This window comes from Betta splendens, chromosome 11, assembly GCF_900634795.4.
Source record: "Betta splendens chromosome 11, fBetSpl5.4, whole genome shotgun sequence".
Taxonomy (NCBI): Eukaryota; Metazoa; Chordata; class Actinopteri; order Anabantiformes; family Osphronemidae; genus Betta; species Betta splendens.
The window spans coordinates 5,580,409-5,595,876 of NC_040891.2; the positions used below are offsets into that span (position 1 = coordinate 5,580,409).

General features: G+C 48.2%; 2 protein-coding genes across 2 annotated transcripts; one reads left to right on the top strand and one right to left on the bottom strand.

Annotated features, from left to right (window-relative positions):
• Window positions 1-626: 626 nt before the first annotated feature.
• med10 (mediator complex subunit 10) lies at window positions 627-3,217 on the bottom strand. The gene is made up of 4 exons (XM_029167393.3): window positions 2,344-3,217; window positions 2,180-2,263; window positions 1,632-1,734; window positions 627-1,329 (listed from the first exon to the last, which is right to left on the bottom strand). The coding sequence occupies exons 1-4, from the start codon at window positions 2,463-2,465 to the stop codon at window positions 1,234-1,236; spliced, it is 405 nt and encodes a 134-aa protein (XP_029023226.1). The 5' UTR covers window positions 2,466-3,217; the 3' UTR covers window positions 627-1,233.
• Window positions 3,218-3,426: 209 nt separating this feature from the next.
• On the top strand, window positions 3,427-13,199 carry ube2ql1 (ubiquitin-conjugating enzyme E2Q family-like 1). The gene is made up of 3 exons (XM_029166982.3): window positions 3,427-3,601; window positions 4,277-5,223; window positions 10,149-13,199. Exons 2-3 carry the CDS (start codon window positions 4,492-4,494, stop codon window positions 10,278-10,280), a joined length of 864 nt encoding a protein of 287 aa, XP_029022815.1. The 5' UTR covers window positions 3,427-3,601; window positions 4,277-4,491; the 3' UTR covers window positions 10,281-13,199.
• Window positions 13,200-15,468: the final 2,269 nt, after the last annotated feature.

Sequence of the window (15,468 nt, forward strand, 5' to 3'; positions counted from 1 at the left end):
TCGGAAGATACCGTCATGGGTCTCCTGCCCATATCCTGTATTCCTGTGTACAGTCTGTGACGCTTCTAGCACATGTCGCGTTTCACCTCCCCTAATGATGTGTGTCTAAACCGCAGCCGACTAAATGAGACACGTGTTCAGTAATCTTCAGGGAGGAGAACACTGTATTACTCCACAGTGCAGATCAGAAATCAATAGGAGCTCTCAGCTGCCTCCTTCTGTCCCAGAGGGTCAGAGGGTCAGGCCCCAGCAGGAGAGGGCGTGCTGGGCTGCAACCTGCCTGACGCAGCCCAGTCGGCTTCTAGAGCATCTGTTCCGTCCCTATGAACACAGACACGCACTGCTACTGTTACAAGACCCATGGTTTCAGAGGTAACACTTGAGCTGAGTGACCCTGACACAAATATGCCCATCACGTCCACACTGCAGGTGGTCTGCCAACACTTGATCTCACATTTTATGTAGAATTTATTTCCTTCAATATAAGAATATCTACACTTTAAACAAAACAAGTGATGTTTTATGTTTTAATACTACCCAAACACATCATATAGTAACAATAATAATAATAATAATAATAATAATAATAATAATAAGACCTCTAACAGTCAAGGCACAAATCCATATCAGTCCATCAAGGATCATTTATTAACAAATCCTATGATACAAACAGGTTACAAATAAAGAATGGACTAATTTCTGACCATATTCAGCGATCAGGCACAGAATGGGGATCAAATTACATTTGCATTCCGTTATCATGGCCATTAGAAACCTGAGATTCATACAAAACATCATCTGTACACTACAAATCTATGACGCACAATAATCAGGGAGCATTAAAAAATGTTGTGTTAGATTATAAATAGACAGTATGTACAACTGATGAAATAAAATCTGTAATGCAGATAGGTCCTGTGTAGCTCCAAACATTTGTGGTGTTGTTGGGAGCTGTGGAAATATTCTGCTGTAAATCAGTGATCACAGTTCAACAGAAAATAAAGATCTTTCTCCTGGCAACTAAGAATGTGAAAAACTATCCGTTTCTCATGATTTGTATCCCTTCAAATGAAGACGTTGAAGTTGGAGAACAGTAGCAACCAAGCTCTTCTCCCTCGGGATACTGATCAGGAACAGCAGTGCAGCGTTTATGACATGACTGGGTAAATAACACATTCAGGTGGCAGCCACAGAGGAAGCTGCTCAAGGAAACTCCACTCGCTGCCAGATCCACTAGGAGGGGCCATCTTCTCCGTGGATAGCCTTGTACTTGGACATCTCTTCTGGAAAAACTTTAGTGAGCTCGGAGATAAGAAGGCTTTTGAATTTCTGTAAAACCATAAGAAAAGGAAGTTGGTATATTACTACTTTTCACCTGTTCAAATATCACATACACACAGTGGATCTGTATTGAAGTGTTACGTTTTCTTCAAGGACAACTACTTTATAAAAGGACATTTTAACAGAGACACCTATCTTAAGTACTTACTTATTTGAAAATGATTCTACTTATAGTGATTTTTATCTTTTTGGAAACGCTTGGGGATACAATTTAGAAATTCCAAAATCAGTGCTTATTGATGCAGCAGTGCCAGGGGCAAGGAATCGGTGACCCTAGAATTACGTCTCACCATCATAGTGTCAATCTTCCCTTTGACCTGCTCGTTCCGGGCCAAGGCTCTCTCCAGGCACTCCTTCGTGTACAGCTGAGGGTTTTTACCTTGGTCAATGTATCTACAAACACAAGGAACAAAACCAGTAGAGTCTATGAGGTCAATATGATGATCAATACAAAGTAACATGACTTCACAGTTATTTAATGTAATTAAAAAAAACTTACAGATCTACATAATTCAGCATAACTTTGTTTGTACTGTACACTGTGTGAATGAAACAATTTAGATTTTCCTAAAGTATTTTATCATTTCCTGAGGTAGAAAGTGGTATTTTTATACGCATATGAGGCTTTAAACAATCACTTTATGAGAAGGTGGGTAAAGACGGCGGGATTTGCTAAAACGTAACGACAAAATAAAAGTCTTACTTTAAAAGAAATTGGCATTGCTTTCATTTTATTTTGTTATGTTATTCGATATACTTATTGACTTCACCACAACGATGACAGCGAGTCAGGGGATGGGGGAGAGGCTGTGTGCTTGGTTAAAGGATGGGGACTCACTCAAACACCTCCAGCGGTACGTTGATCTCATGGAGCTGCTGACGGCACTTCTCAATGTCTTGCAGGCCGGAGATCATGAAATTCCTGTAAAATGAAATTCAACCGTCAGCCACTATACTGCTCACTCGCAGAACCATGTCGTGGTGGCGGGCGGCATGACTCACAGCTTTTGGTTGAGTCCTGTCTGGCTGCTAGGCTGGAAGTCGCTGACGATGATTCCCAACTGTCGAATGTTCTCGATGAATTTCTCCAGGTGCTCCTCCAGGTTGTCAAATTTCTCAGCCATGTTAACCGACTGCTACTGAACCACCGCGAACAAATAGACGCCGCTGCGTTTAAAACAATACTTTTGAGAAATGCAGCCGTATTCCGCTAGCCACCAACATCGCCGTACTCGCTGCGCTGACGTGCTTTACGGCGGCACACCGGCCAATGGCCGCGCTCGCTGTGTTGTTACCTAGGCAACAACAGACGTCAGACTGCCGTTTTCTGACGTGTAAAGCCTCAAAGTGTCGCGCCGTCGGTTAGGCAGAAGATTCTTTGTCAGGAAAATCTTCGCATTTACAGCCTAATAAATTATTAACATTAACAATAGTAAGATGGACGACATGCACCCCATTGTCCTGTCTATAGTCTACATATCTAGATGGCAAGTGGACGACAGCAGTGATATGTAGGATGCGTTTGTTCAGTATGTTCTAGTGTATTATGTGAAATGCACATACGAGAAACGCGTCTTTATAATATTTGATGATAAATATATTCTTAACCTGTAAAATAATGGTGCTGTAATTAGCTCTCACTCGGTAGAGGTGCATCGGGCGTAAACTGAAACTAAAAGTGTACGTGAGTAGCGTCGGTGTTACTTTCATCTGACACCCACTATCTGTTTTCAGATATAGAACTGCAAGTTACCCAGATTTAACCAGAATAATTTAAAACATACACTACGGGGTTTCAAAATAAAATATTACGAATTTGTAGGACATCGGGATTTTTAAATATTCCCTACGCGTTGAAGTCGTTGGTGTGTTCAAAGACGAAGGTAGGATATTTAGGCTTATTGAAAAAGGCTAAGGTCGTCTATCACCATCCACCTCTCCACGCGCATTCCCCTTTACGTGCCCGGTTCGCCTTGTACTACACGTTCAGTAACACTGGGGGCTTTTATTTTGAAATGCCTCGTCGTCGCAGCGCTCCGCCGGTGCGAACAGGCTGGTTGAGTAGGATTACCAAGGGCTGGTTGGTCCTGAGCTGCATTAAAGCCGGAGCTTCCGCAGCTGCACACGCACCAGAGGCTCTCCCTCCGTCCCTCGCTAACAGCTGCGGATCTTCTTGGATGTGTCTTCTTTTTTTTTACATATACCGCGATCGGTGCCCGGGCGGCATCGGGGGACGTAACACGGATTTTACCGGTCTGTGGTAAGAATGGACTGCTGAGGGATTTCTGGTCTTATATCGGATCCGTTTGGGCAGGAGAGCATACCTGAAGAAAACGGTCGCTCCGGTCGTTCGTACACGGACATATAGTGTAGGACGCGTTTTACGCACAGAGATCTCACAGTTATTTCATTGAATTAATCGTTTTGACGATTTAAATCCTATATTGTTAATGTCCTTAAACGCAACACGGAACGACTTTAGTAATATTTAATTCTGTACATTTGGGCTTTCCTCAGCCCGGGCCTCTGTGTTTCTATATTCTGGGTCCAATGTGTGACTCGGAATCGTGTGAGATGATCATTCGTTGTAACCTTGGGAAACGTTCTGCAATTTCCCCCCATGTAATTCTATTTCCTATCACCTCCGCAGATTCCGCTGCGGTTTTGTATGAAACATTCCACAGCTCGTGTTTTCGGCGATGGGCTACGAGTCCTCCTGTTAAATGTCATTATCACCTCCGAGCTTCTGCGTAATCCATCGTCCTATGATTGCACAACTGCAGTCTCAGTCATGATGTCGGTCCTCTAGTTAAAAAAAAAAAAGAAATGACTCGATTCCACGGATCTGTCCTGACATTGCATGTTGATGTTACCTGATAACAAATACTCACCTAAGCTCGATCTGTCTGCTTTTTCGCCCTTTTGCTGCTTTCAGCGGAGACGCGTCGAGATGATGCACTGAGGAGAAAACGACACAGGCTGCACGGTTGTGTTCATCTCGAGTCTGCAGTGTACGGAGGAGGGATTGCGGTACAAGAAGGTTACTAATCAGCGCCAATAAAGGTCGTGTTTGCGGGAACCGGCTTGAAAGGGTGAATCTCGCCCCTGTGCGGGGGGATCGGTGGATAAATACAGATATATAAAAAAATTATGGCCACCCTACTGCGAAAGATCGGTCTCATCCGCCTGCACGACCGAGACACCGAGGACCCAAAGCATCATCAGGGATCTTTAAAGGGGACCAAAGGGAACCAGAAAAACAACGCCAACAAACACTGTCAGACCGCCAACGAATCCAACATCCTGAGCACCCCAGAGATCAAAGCGAGGAAGCTGGACCAGCTCGGCAAGGACAAGCCCACTGTTAAGGATAAGCAGGGCAAGGATGCAAAGGAGAAGCAGCAGACGGGGGGAGGAGGAGGAGGAGGAGGAGGGGGGGGGGGGGGGAGTAAAGCGACCAGTGCCTCCTCGATACCACCGCTGGCGCCCCACCGGCAACACTGTACCCAGGTCCGGACGCGGAGGCTCATGAAGGAGCTACAGGAGATCAGAAGGTTAGGGGACAACTTCATCACGGTCGAGCTGGTGGAGGACAACCTGTTTGACTGGAACGTCAAGCTCCACCAGGTGGACAAAGACTCGGCGCTGTGGCAGGACATGAAGGAGACCAGCACCGAGTTCATCCTGCTCAACGTCACCTTCCCCGACAACTTCCCCTTCTCGCCGCCGTTCATGCGCGTCCTGACGCCCCGCCTGGAGAACGGCTACGTGCTGGACGGCGGGGCCATATGCATGGAGCTGTTGACCCCCCGCGGGTGGTCGAGCGCCTACACGGTGGAGGCGGTCATGAGGCAGTTCGCGGCCAGCCTCGTAAAAGGACAGGTGAGGGGAGGAAGGGGTGGGGGGGGTGAGGGTCTATTCTTGGAATATCATCCCCCACGGAACACGTTAATCATCTCTAGTACATTTATTTGCAGACGTCACGCGCGCACAGGGGGCCGAGCAGCGGCATTAGACATCCATGCGTCATGCGTAATTAACGCGTGAAGCAGTTTTTTTTTTTACGCACACAGAATACATGCGCAACGAAGCACGACTGTCAGTCTTTTAAATCGTGTTTGGCTATTGATGCAATGTCCATGCAAATTGCAGTAACCTGTCTAAAACAGTAGGGTCACAAGACGGTTTGGGGGAAAATCCATGGAACGATATTCTCTTATTTGTAAATAAATATATGATTAAATCCAAAACTAAAACTGTAGCTGCTGCACTGCAATATGTCAGGCCTCCGGTCTCATCTCTCCCCTCCTCTGTGCAAATTCCTGGTTGTGAATATTGTTAATCTTTTTGTGACTTTACGGCAGCCATTTCACGCAGTGCAACGCTCGGTATCTCCTCGATGCGTGCTCTTCTCCGTGGTCCCACGTTGCTCCCCTTTTATTGCCTCCATAAATCAACATCCTTTGACAACAAAGACCAGCTCGCGTGCAATGGAAAAACCAGCACAGGGGCTGCAGCGCAGCGTCACAATACCTGCACTCCTACCTGATTATTCTAAAAGAGCACGAGACGCTTGTTGAAGGCATGAAAAGGATGGGGATGAATAGAAATAGAGACGTATACATAGAGACGGCAGGTCGCCCTGCTTCCAGCGCTCCTCAGCGACTTAGACTGACTGGATTATGTAATCCTGTCAAATCTGTTTTTCACATACTCAGTGCAGTCCAGCGGCCGCAGCTCTGCAATTCCTGTGCCAATGGCTGCCTCATATTTCAGTCCTTCATCAGTGGTTCCTTGTTCTGTAGCCTCAGAATAGGTCTGTCTGTTTGACATCAGCGGCTTGACAGGAGACCTTAAGTGAAACCTTAAGTGTCACTGGATGCTCTTGAGTCCATGGTGCTTTACTTGGCCTTTTGATGGCAGCTGCGGTCAGTGAGCATCTGCTATGGAGCGAGGTTATGCAAAAAACTGCACCTAATGCAGAAAGTGACAGGAAACAAGGAGACGAGCAGGCAGCTCTGCAGTGCTGCCTAATTATGGTGCAGTATCTTCCTTCTCCAGTTTGCTAATGGAAACAATATTGATTAATTATTCGTGTGTGAGTGTGTGCGCGTGTGTGTGTATGTGTGTGTCCCTCTCTCTTTTTCTCTTTGCCTGTTCTGTGCACACACTACTGTGCGTTCACGTCCTAATTTCCCTTGAGATGAGTTCATGTCTCATGCATCCTGACAATCAGAGCACACATAACTATATATAACCCGACTATAAATAGACCTAAACACACAGACGCGTTTATTCGTCCTCGGTCACAGACTCCACGCAACAATAGCGGCGTAGCTTCCCCTTTATTTTTAGTAGTGAGACGCTACATGCAGCGACAGAGTGGTGGCGGCAGAGTAAACAGAGCTGCACGTGTGTGGGCCTGCAGATGTGATGGAGGACACGCTCACACGCTGCCCCACCGGCTCGGATGAGGCCCGACCCGAGCAGGCCCAGACCTCAGCGCGCCCTTCACATGCTTTTAAGACTTTTAATCTGTCTTATGTAACAGGGACCCTATCCGTGCTGTGGTGAGTAGGAGGCAGAATAGAGTAGCCTGGTGTCATGTTGGATACAGGTGTCACTGTAGCGTGAGCCCGAGTAGTAACCGATCCGTCTGCGTGGACAGCACCGGGGACTGTCGCCTGGAGGTCAATCGCGTTGTCATCCAGACAGAAAAAGAAAAGGAAATCTGTAAAATGTCCGTAAACAAAGGCGCCATTGATTCATTATGTGTATTGAAAATGAAATGATCACCAGTTGGAGCCCGAGGGGTTTTCCTGTGGTTCAGTCGGTCTCGGACGTCAGTGATCAGTGATGTATTTTCAAACCTCGGAAAGTTCCACTTTTTCACAGTCTGACTAGTCTGGAATCAGCAACCAGAAGTCGTGTCTCTTCTCCACTTCCCGTTTTCTGTGGTGGATTTTATTGTTCTGCTGAAGCCTTTTTTTTCCTCTAAATGCCACGCTGAGTGCAGAGAGGAACCATCGGCCCCATGGGGCCGTCCTTACTGGTCTGATGGGGAGGGTGATGATGTCATCGATCCCTCCTGTTTGTTTATCCTGTCCCCTCTGAGCACATGTCGGCATTATGCAATCCTCAGCCCCCTCTCCCCTCCCATAACCCCCTTTGAGCCGCTTCCCAAAATGCACCGGGGCGTCCCCTGGTTCGCCCATTGACTGATCATTCACACGATTACCCAGCAGCCACTCTACATGAGTGTGTCCCTCTCAACAGGCCGGCGCGTAGCTGAACTAGATAAACAGTGACACGGCACTGTAGAGGCCCGGAGCAGTCACCACACACACACACACACACACACACGTTGTCCATTATTTCCCTCATTATTGTTTTATTTTCTCGCTCCATCCATCTTGACACAGGACAGTGGTGCTAATTAAAGCTCCGTTTTTCTGAGCTTTCCTGAGCAACTCGTCAACCTGTCCAGACATTCACAGGCACATTTTCACTTCCCGTCCCATCTTCTCTCATTCACACTCCTCCTCTCACACACACACACACACCTCAGTGTTCTCCCCACAGGGAACCAACAAATGAGACTCTGTCCGCCACGGCGTGTAAAAGCGAGTACACAGTGCTTACAGCCATTTGATTTGATCACAACACTTTGTTCAGGGATCCCACCTCTCTGACGACAATATCCATCTACAGCGGCCGCCATTTTGAGAGGGTGGCAGCTCCCACCCGTACGGCGCGGCGTGCAGGTGTGCGCGGGTAACGATGCTGCACATCTGGACCCGCCACCGGCGTCGGTTGACGTTTCTGCGTTACGTGTCCCTCCGCTCGGGCCTCGGGCTGAGCAGGTTTCACCCAGCGACGCTCAGGTGACACCCGATCTGCGTGGTTCCAGTGTAAAGGGCGGCTCGCTTGGTCGGGAAAAGAGACGCTCGTCCTTAGATGTGGCTTTGTAAGCGAGAGGAGCAGAAAGCGAGTCTCCAGGCGACACTACGCACGGTTTAATATCTCTGAATGAGTCACTCGCTGAGTCACGCATTCAGGTTTTCAAAACAAGCTTTTCAAATAAAATTACCACATGATGGGACCGCTTTTTTTAACATTAATAAACCTCAGAAATTGTGGTTTCCTTCATGCTGGCATTGTGCTTGTTTCCATCGTTTGACTCCAGTGTGTCAGGCTCAGTGTGACATTCTGAGTTAATACGGGCATTAGAAGCAGGGATTGATTTGAATATTGATTGAAACGCGGGGGGAAATAATGTGACAGGCGTTTCAAAACGGCTAACAGAGAGACAAGTTAGGCGAGAGGCTGCGCGTTGCTAGACTCTTCAGCCAAACGAGGGGCTGAGCAGGCGGATCATCGTCAGGCCAACCAGTGACCATTGATTTAACCTCTAAGACCTGTAGATGATGATAATAGAAGTTTGGGTTGGGCCGACCTGCTGAAGTGGCATATTCTGTTCTCTAGGGTAAAATCAAAGACAGGAAAAGGAGAATTGTGTGGCGTTTTACAAGAGAAGCGCGTTGTTCTCACTCCTCAACCTTAAATAATCTTCAGCTTCATTCTCAGAGCCAGATGGAAAGCGAAACAGCTTGAAAAGGTGAGCGCCGCTGCGTGTAACAGATACTGTGCCGTTGCGTAACGCCGTCTAATCCCGGGCTCGTCGGCTGTGCAACAATAGCTCCGTTCAGCCAGTGCTTTTAATTTGAAAATCAGAGCGGGAGGACATAACTGGAGGACCGAGGTGCAGGCCATGAGGGTGTAACAATAGAAGAGCGTTTGTCTGTGCTGCACTGCAGCAAGCGGCTCAAAGGATGTCATTAGTATTGGTTTCAGTGGAGTGGAGTTTCCTGGGTGCAGGACGGTGCTGCAGTGTTTTGGTACATTACAGTGGGCAGAGGTTCACTCTGCACAGATGCCACCTTTCCGCAATGCTCTGCGTTACTACGGCGACGTCCGTCGCGGCGCCGTCTCCATCCGAGTGCTGTTGTGAATTCTGTTTATTATTAGCTCCGCTGTGTGGAGGAGGCGGGGCTTCAGCAAAGGCGGTGCCGGGGCGCGAGTCACACGTCACGGGGCGCCCATGGAGAGCGTTTCCCACCATGACACATTTACAGCCACTCCATTATTTAGTAGATTGGCTCATTTGTGTCTGCACACATTCACCCGAGAAGCGAAGGACACGCTTTAACTTCTGATCGAACGTGACGTCTAAAAAGCTCCCTCCCCTTTTAAACATTGATCTAATGCTGGTGTCACGCGTCCTGTTAACATCTCGTTCTCTGCATCCAGCCAGCAGTTGATCACGTGTGGGCTGTGGATCCCTTATTCCTGGCAGTGTCCAACAAGAGACACGTCTGTCTTTTGGTCGTTTGATCATTTTGACAACAAGCTTTTTTTCATTCTTTTCACAAAATTGTGTTTTGCTTTTGAGGAGATGAAGACAGCAAAAAACTGCGTAAGCGCACAAAGCATGGGTTTAAACCAGAGATGTGGAGTAATTTAGTAATTAATTGACTTCATGTCACTTTTCAAGAAAAACTCATCAATATACATCAATATGAACTAAATAGCGTCGGGTTTTACTCTTGATTAGATTAGAGAGTTACACAAACACATGGCCTATATTTTATATCCAAGATCTTGAAATTGCTCCCTGCTAATTTGTAATTATTCAATACTTAATACTTAAGTTTCCCTTTTACATTTAAAGCCAGACGAGACACAGAGCTCCTGACCACACGCATTCCCACTAACACCATTCTTTTCTGCACCTTCTGTCGTTGCAGGGACGTATATGCAGGAAAGCAGGGAAGTCCAAGAAGGCGTTCAGCCGTAAAGAAGCCGAGGCCACCTTCAAGTCCCTGGTGAAGACCCACGAGAAATACGGCTGGGTGTCGCCGCCCGTGTCGGACGGCTGAGCGCCCGGCCGGCGACCTTTGACCCCCGCGCTAGCCGGAGCAACCCCGCTAGCCCCGACACGCAAAACGACACACCACGCTAACTCAGCAGCTCATCTCCACCCTTCCGCTCTTTCACCCGAGAGAATTTTTTTTTTTTTTTTGTTTCTTTTTTGGTTCATGTCATTGTTGCTTTCATCACCTCCGACGAACGTGCCGGAGAGCAGACGCGCAGCCACCGTGAGTCTGTCCCCCGAACAGGCCTGAGAGGGAGGTGTGTGTGTGTGTGTGTGTGTGTGTGTGTCTTTGTCGCTCCATCAGGCATCAGCTGTGTGGATTTCTATTTTCTTTTTCTCAGCGCACACCTGTATACGGACAAGTCGGACCGTGTGAAACACTACTGAATGCAGGAGACCCGTCCCCTCATACTGATCCCCCCCCCCACGCTCCCCTCGTCTTTTTAGCACTGAACCAGCGTCGCTTCTCGCCCTCTCTCTCTGTGGCAGTCGGGTCATTTGCATATAAATGAAGCTGTTAATGTTTAATAGACGGCCAGTGCTCTGGCGCTAACGCTCGCTCATTCCCTCCTTTATTTCCCACTCTTTCTTTCGACTGTGCCGTTGCGCACAGTTCAATGCAACATGAAGATTGTAATTTACATGGAGCTGTGCTCTCTCTCTCTCTCTCTCTTTCTCTCTCTCGCTTTCTCTATTGTATTCCTTAGCTGGCTTGTTCACTTTGTTTCCCTTTCCTTCTCTCCATCTCTTGTGGCTAAATTTAGAGCTCACTGTTGTGCGATTGGACATTGATTTCTAAGGAAGAAAAAAATCTCACGTGTTGCTTTATGCAGAGACTGTGTATGATAAATCCACTGACAGTCAGTCACCTCTGACTCTCTCTCTATTCTCATCGTGTGTGTGTGTGTGTGTGTGTGTGTGTGTGTGTGTGTGTGTGTGTGTGTGTGTGTGTGTGTGTGTGTGTGTGTGTGTGTGTGTGTGTGTGTGTGTGTGTGTGCGCGCGCGCGTGTGTCTGTGCGTGTGTGTGAGGGAGAGACGACCCTTTAAACAGAGAAAAACATGATTCACTGTGAACGACGCTGAGGCCCGTCTCTCTCCAATGTGTAAAGATCTAAAGGCCGGTAGTGAAAACACACGCTGGATGTTTATCTGTGCTGGAAACACTCGCTCACACACACACACACACACACACACACACACACACACTCGGCCCACGCGGATGCCGCCTCGGCGGCAGCGGAGACACCCGGGGATGATGACAGACAGGAGCCGATTGAGTGGCGCATTAAATGAGCGTGCGCCTGATTGATGTCTGCTGAAAGAGCGGCAATAGGTGGAGGAGAAGAAGAACAGAGGGAGAGGACGGGATTGTGGGAGCTTTGATCGCTGCCGGCTGTTCCTGGAAAATGTCACGCGCCTCACAAAATGGCCAAAAACCGATGTGATTTGCTCTGCCTAGTTAAAGGTTCCACAGTTCCTGAGTTCCAACCTTCAAAGGGAACTTGATGAACATCTAATATTAACTCCACTGCTGCAACAGCATCGGTGCTAATCAATCAGGCGCCTACTACTCACCGGCTATTGGTGCGTCCAGTCCAGCGTGTGTTTGTTTTGCTCTCTGCCAGTTAAATGTCAGAGGGACGGCCGCTAATTGGTCTGACATTTCAGCCGAGCTTCATTAGAGGCGAACGGCGAGAGCAGAAGGAGGGAGGATGTCGAGCCTCCCGCTCGGCGCTGACATTTTGTGGCTCCTGCTCTGTTTTTGAGGGGGGGGGCGAGTCGGGCCCGTGGGTTCCCGGGATTCGAACCCTCCCATCGCTCCATACCACGAGTCCGCCTGTGTGTCGGGTGCATGTGTGATCAAGTATAGGCGCTAGGAAAAAAAAAAAGAGAAGTAGAAAAAAAAAAACAACAACACACCATCTGGTATGTGATCATGTACGAACGCGTGTTAGTCCTTTTGAATTTGGCTCATTTCAGGGTCGGTCGTTTAGTGAACTCTCGGCTCGTCGGCGGAGAAAGCTGTAAACTGAATCGTTATTAGGACAAAATATCTCAAAAGCTGAGTGTTGGCTGGTTTCAAGAGAATACTTTTGTGATATAGTTTAGACTGGTAGTTTGCAGACACTAACTGGGTGAACTGATTATGTTGTATTATATCTGCATGTGATATGTGATTGGTAGCTAGCTACTGTATATCTTTTTTCAAGAAAAGCAAGAGAAAACATGGGGAAAAACAAAAAACGCAAATGCTTTCTTTCTCCTTCTTTCTTTTTTCCTCTTTTTGGTTTTCTGTACTGTACCGACTTTATTTTATTTTTTTGTTCTCTTTTTAGGGAGTCCTAAATATGTCACATTGTGTTATATGAATGTGTTTTAATTTATTTGTGGTTTGCCAAAATGAAGATTTGAAGCATGTTGCAGGTATTGTCACAAGAAAATGAAGACGAAAAAAAAAATACTACGAACGATGTGTTTGTATGAGGGGGGGGGGGGGGGGGGGGGGGGTTTGGAGAAGGGAGGGCAGGGAGTTAAGCCTCAATGTTGTAAATGGAGTGTTTGCTTCACTGGGAATGCATCAAGGTGGAATCAAGGAAATTCCCACTTCCTAAAATACTCCCTAGTCCACTCCATGATGTCACTACTGTCCCCTCCCCATTGGTCCTGTTCTAGGCACTGATTTGGCCTGTGTGTCACGCAGTCAAGCTCCTCTGAGCCACAGATCTGGGATCAGTTTGACCGCCCTATGCTTCAACTCTCATTCCTTAAGGGAATCTGACCTGGGATCAGTCACTCTTGGGGCAACTCTGTCCCGCTCCTGACTTGAGCGTTGGGTCAAGTCCAAGATCTCAAAAGCTGAAAAGGTGAAAGGTCGCCGCAAGACCAAACAGGAATGTGCAATAAAAGTTACAGCTTATTCAAACTCTGCTGATTTGGTGGTTTTGTTTCAAATCTGCGCTATAAGCGAACGGCACATCTGGGACACTTGTGCTGCTCTTGCTTACATCTTAATGACCCACTTCAGGCTGCTGTGTCCTCTGCCTTGCCTCTGCATTGTCCCACTTTCCTTTACTCTGTTTCTCAAGGAGCAGCTCTTTATCAGGCGGCCTCCAGCTTGGTGGAATCAGTCCCTGCCGGTGAAGAGGGGTCGTCTGATGTGACGCGGGCGGATCACGGGTGATGGGGAGACAGGACAACGCCCTTTAAATCATCACTACATGGGATTTAATGAGTAAATTTAATCCAATGCGGGATGATTTTCCCACACTGACCAGAAACTGATTCTAAAATAACAACACACGTCACGGTGAATTATTATGATCAATATGATGATACAGTTAGGCTCCTGTGAAGATGTAACACGCTGATTTATTGGAAGTGCTTGTTGACGCAGACGCGTGACTAAGTGAGTCCGTTTCGGGGACCCGCTGACTCTGTTGTGACATGAGGCCTGTTCCGCTGTCAGAACCGGTGGCCTCCACCCTCAATTACAGGTGGGAATGTGAGCGATGAGGTCACGTCCACCACGTCCCGCCTCCTGAGGAACGAGATAGAATGGATGTGGTGGTGATCTGTTGCCGCTGATCATCTGTTTGGACACGCGGATGAAATGGAGACATGTTGTTATTAGTGTAGAAGTGTCGAGCGTCTCTGAAGCTCAGCGGAGTGACTCTGGAGGTCGATGCCACTTAAGGGCAACGCTGCGCCTCAGTCAGCACAACTGCACCGCCTGCACCTGTTCAGCTGGTCGCAGACGGAGTTCCTGTCTGTTCAACTATGCAAATGTGCATCACACACACTTTGCTTTTGTTAACGCGGCACATCCAAACCCACTGATCCCTGAGCTCCCTTGTTCCTGTCTAGCTGGTGTTTCCCGCTGATCATCAGGGGCAGATTCAGTAGATGGGAAAACGCGCGTGAGGTATCGACAAAGGCAGAAGGGCTGCAATTTTACCATTAATCGACACGGTGGTCCACGCCGTTCGCATACAAAGGAGCCCCAGGTTTATTTTTAACTGCGACGCCAGACTCCATCCCCGAAGGTTACCTTGACACAGACAAACATTCAAAACAGCCCCGGAGAAGCTCAAACGCACAGGAACGACACGGGGGATGACAGAGGAAGGTGACCGTGACTGCGTTTACGGATTCAGGTAAATGCTGTCCTTTAAAAAAAACAGCCCCCTCCTCCTCGATGAAGCAGTTTATCTGATTTGCAGGAGCATCATGACATAAAGTAAATGTGTAATATATTGCAAACAGGTAAAAGCAGGTCTATTTATTAGTACTGTCTTCTTCCTTTTAACTAATGATTTAATTGTGACATTATAAATAAAGGATGGAAGCAGCAGTGGGTCAGCTCTGTGTCTCCATCTGAATTACATTAGGTTCATTAGATAAGATATGATTTGTGAGTCGTCCATTTCCTCTGGGCCGTCCTCGCTGACACACGCTGAGACTTCCCAGAATGTCCCTTCAGGAGCCAGAGACACGCGCACGGCATCAAACGCGCACGCGCAACACGCGCGGGACGGGCAGACTTAACGTCGGCGGAGGCAGACGCGAGCTGCGAGAGGAAGAGGAGGGTTGGAACCTCTGGGGGAGGGGGGGGGGGGGGGGGGGGGCATCAGTGAGCCTGTGTTGAATTATAGATCCCCCCTCCCTCGTCTTTTATACATAGAGAGCTGAAGGCTGCTTCGGCTCCACGGCGGGGTGAGTGCGCGTGGCGATGCCTCAGCCCCAGCGTGGGATGCGATGAACGCCGGGGGTGTCGTCTTCAGGCTGCCTCAGGAAATGCGTGCAACACGCGGATACACGCGGGCGTTAATTAAAGCCTTGTGTTTAATGAATGGACGACACTTGGCTGGAAGCTGCCGCAAGTTTGTCCTCGCGCTCACTTTGTCTCCATCAGCTCCCCGCTGCTGGTTTTCTGGGAATGCGACCAGTGCGGCCGTGACGTCGTTCCGTCGCTATCAATAATGCGCCGAACGCTGTCCTCGCGGCGCGTTGTTTTTTTAATGGTGACACGCGCGTCGCCAGACGCGGCGGAGGAGACGCACAAGGTCGACACGAGGCCCGACGCAAATCAGTCCACGCAGCCACAGCGCGTGTCACCGTCGCTTCAAAGACGCTCGGTCCTCAGATGTTTGACGGCGGGCTTTCATTGGGTGTGTTTTTGATCTCCTCTAGTT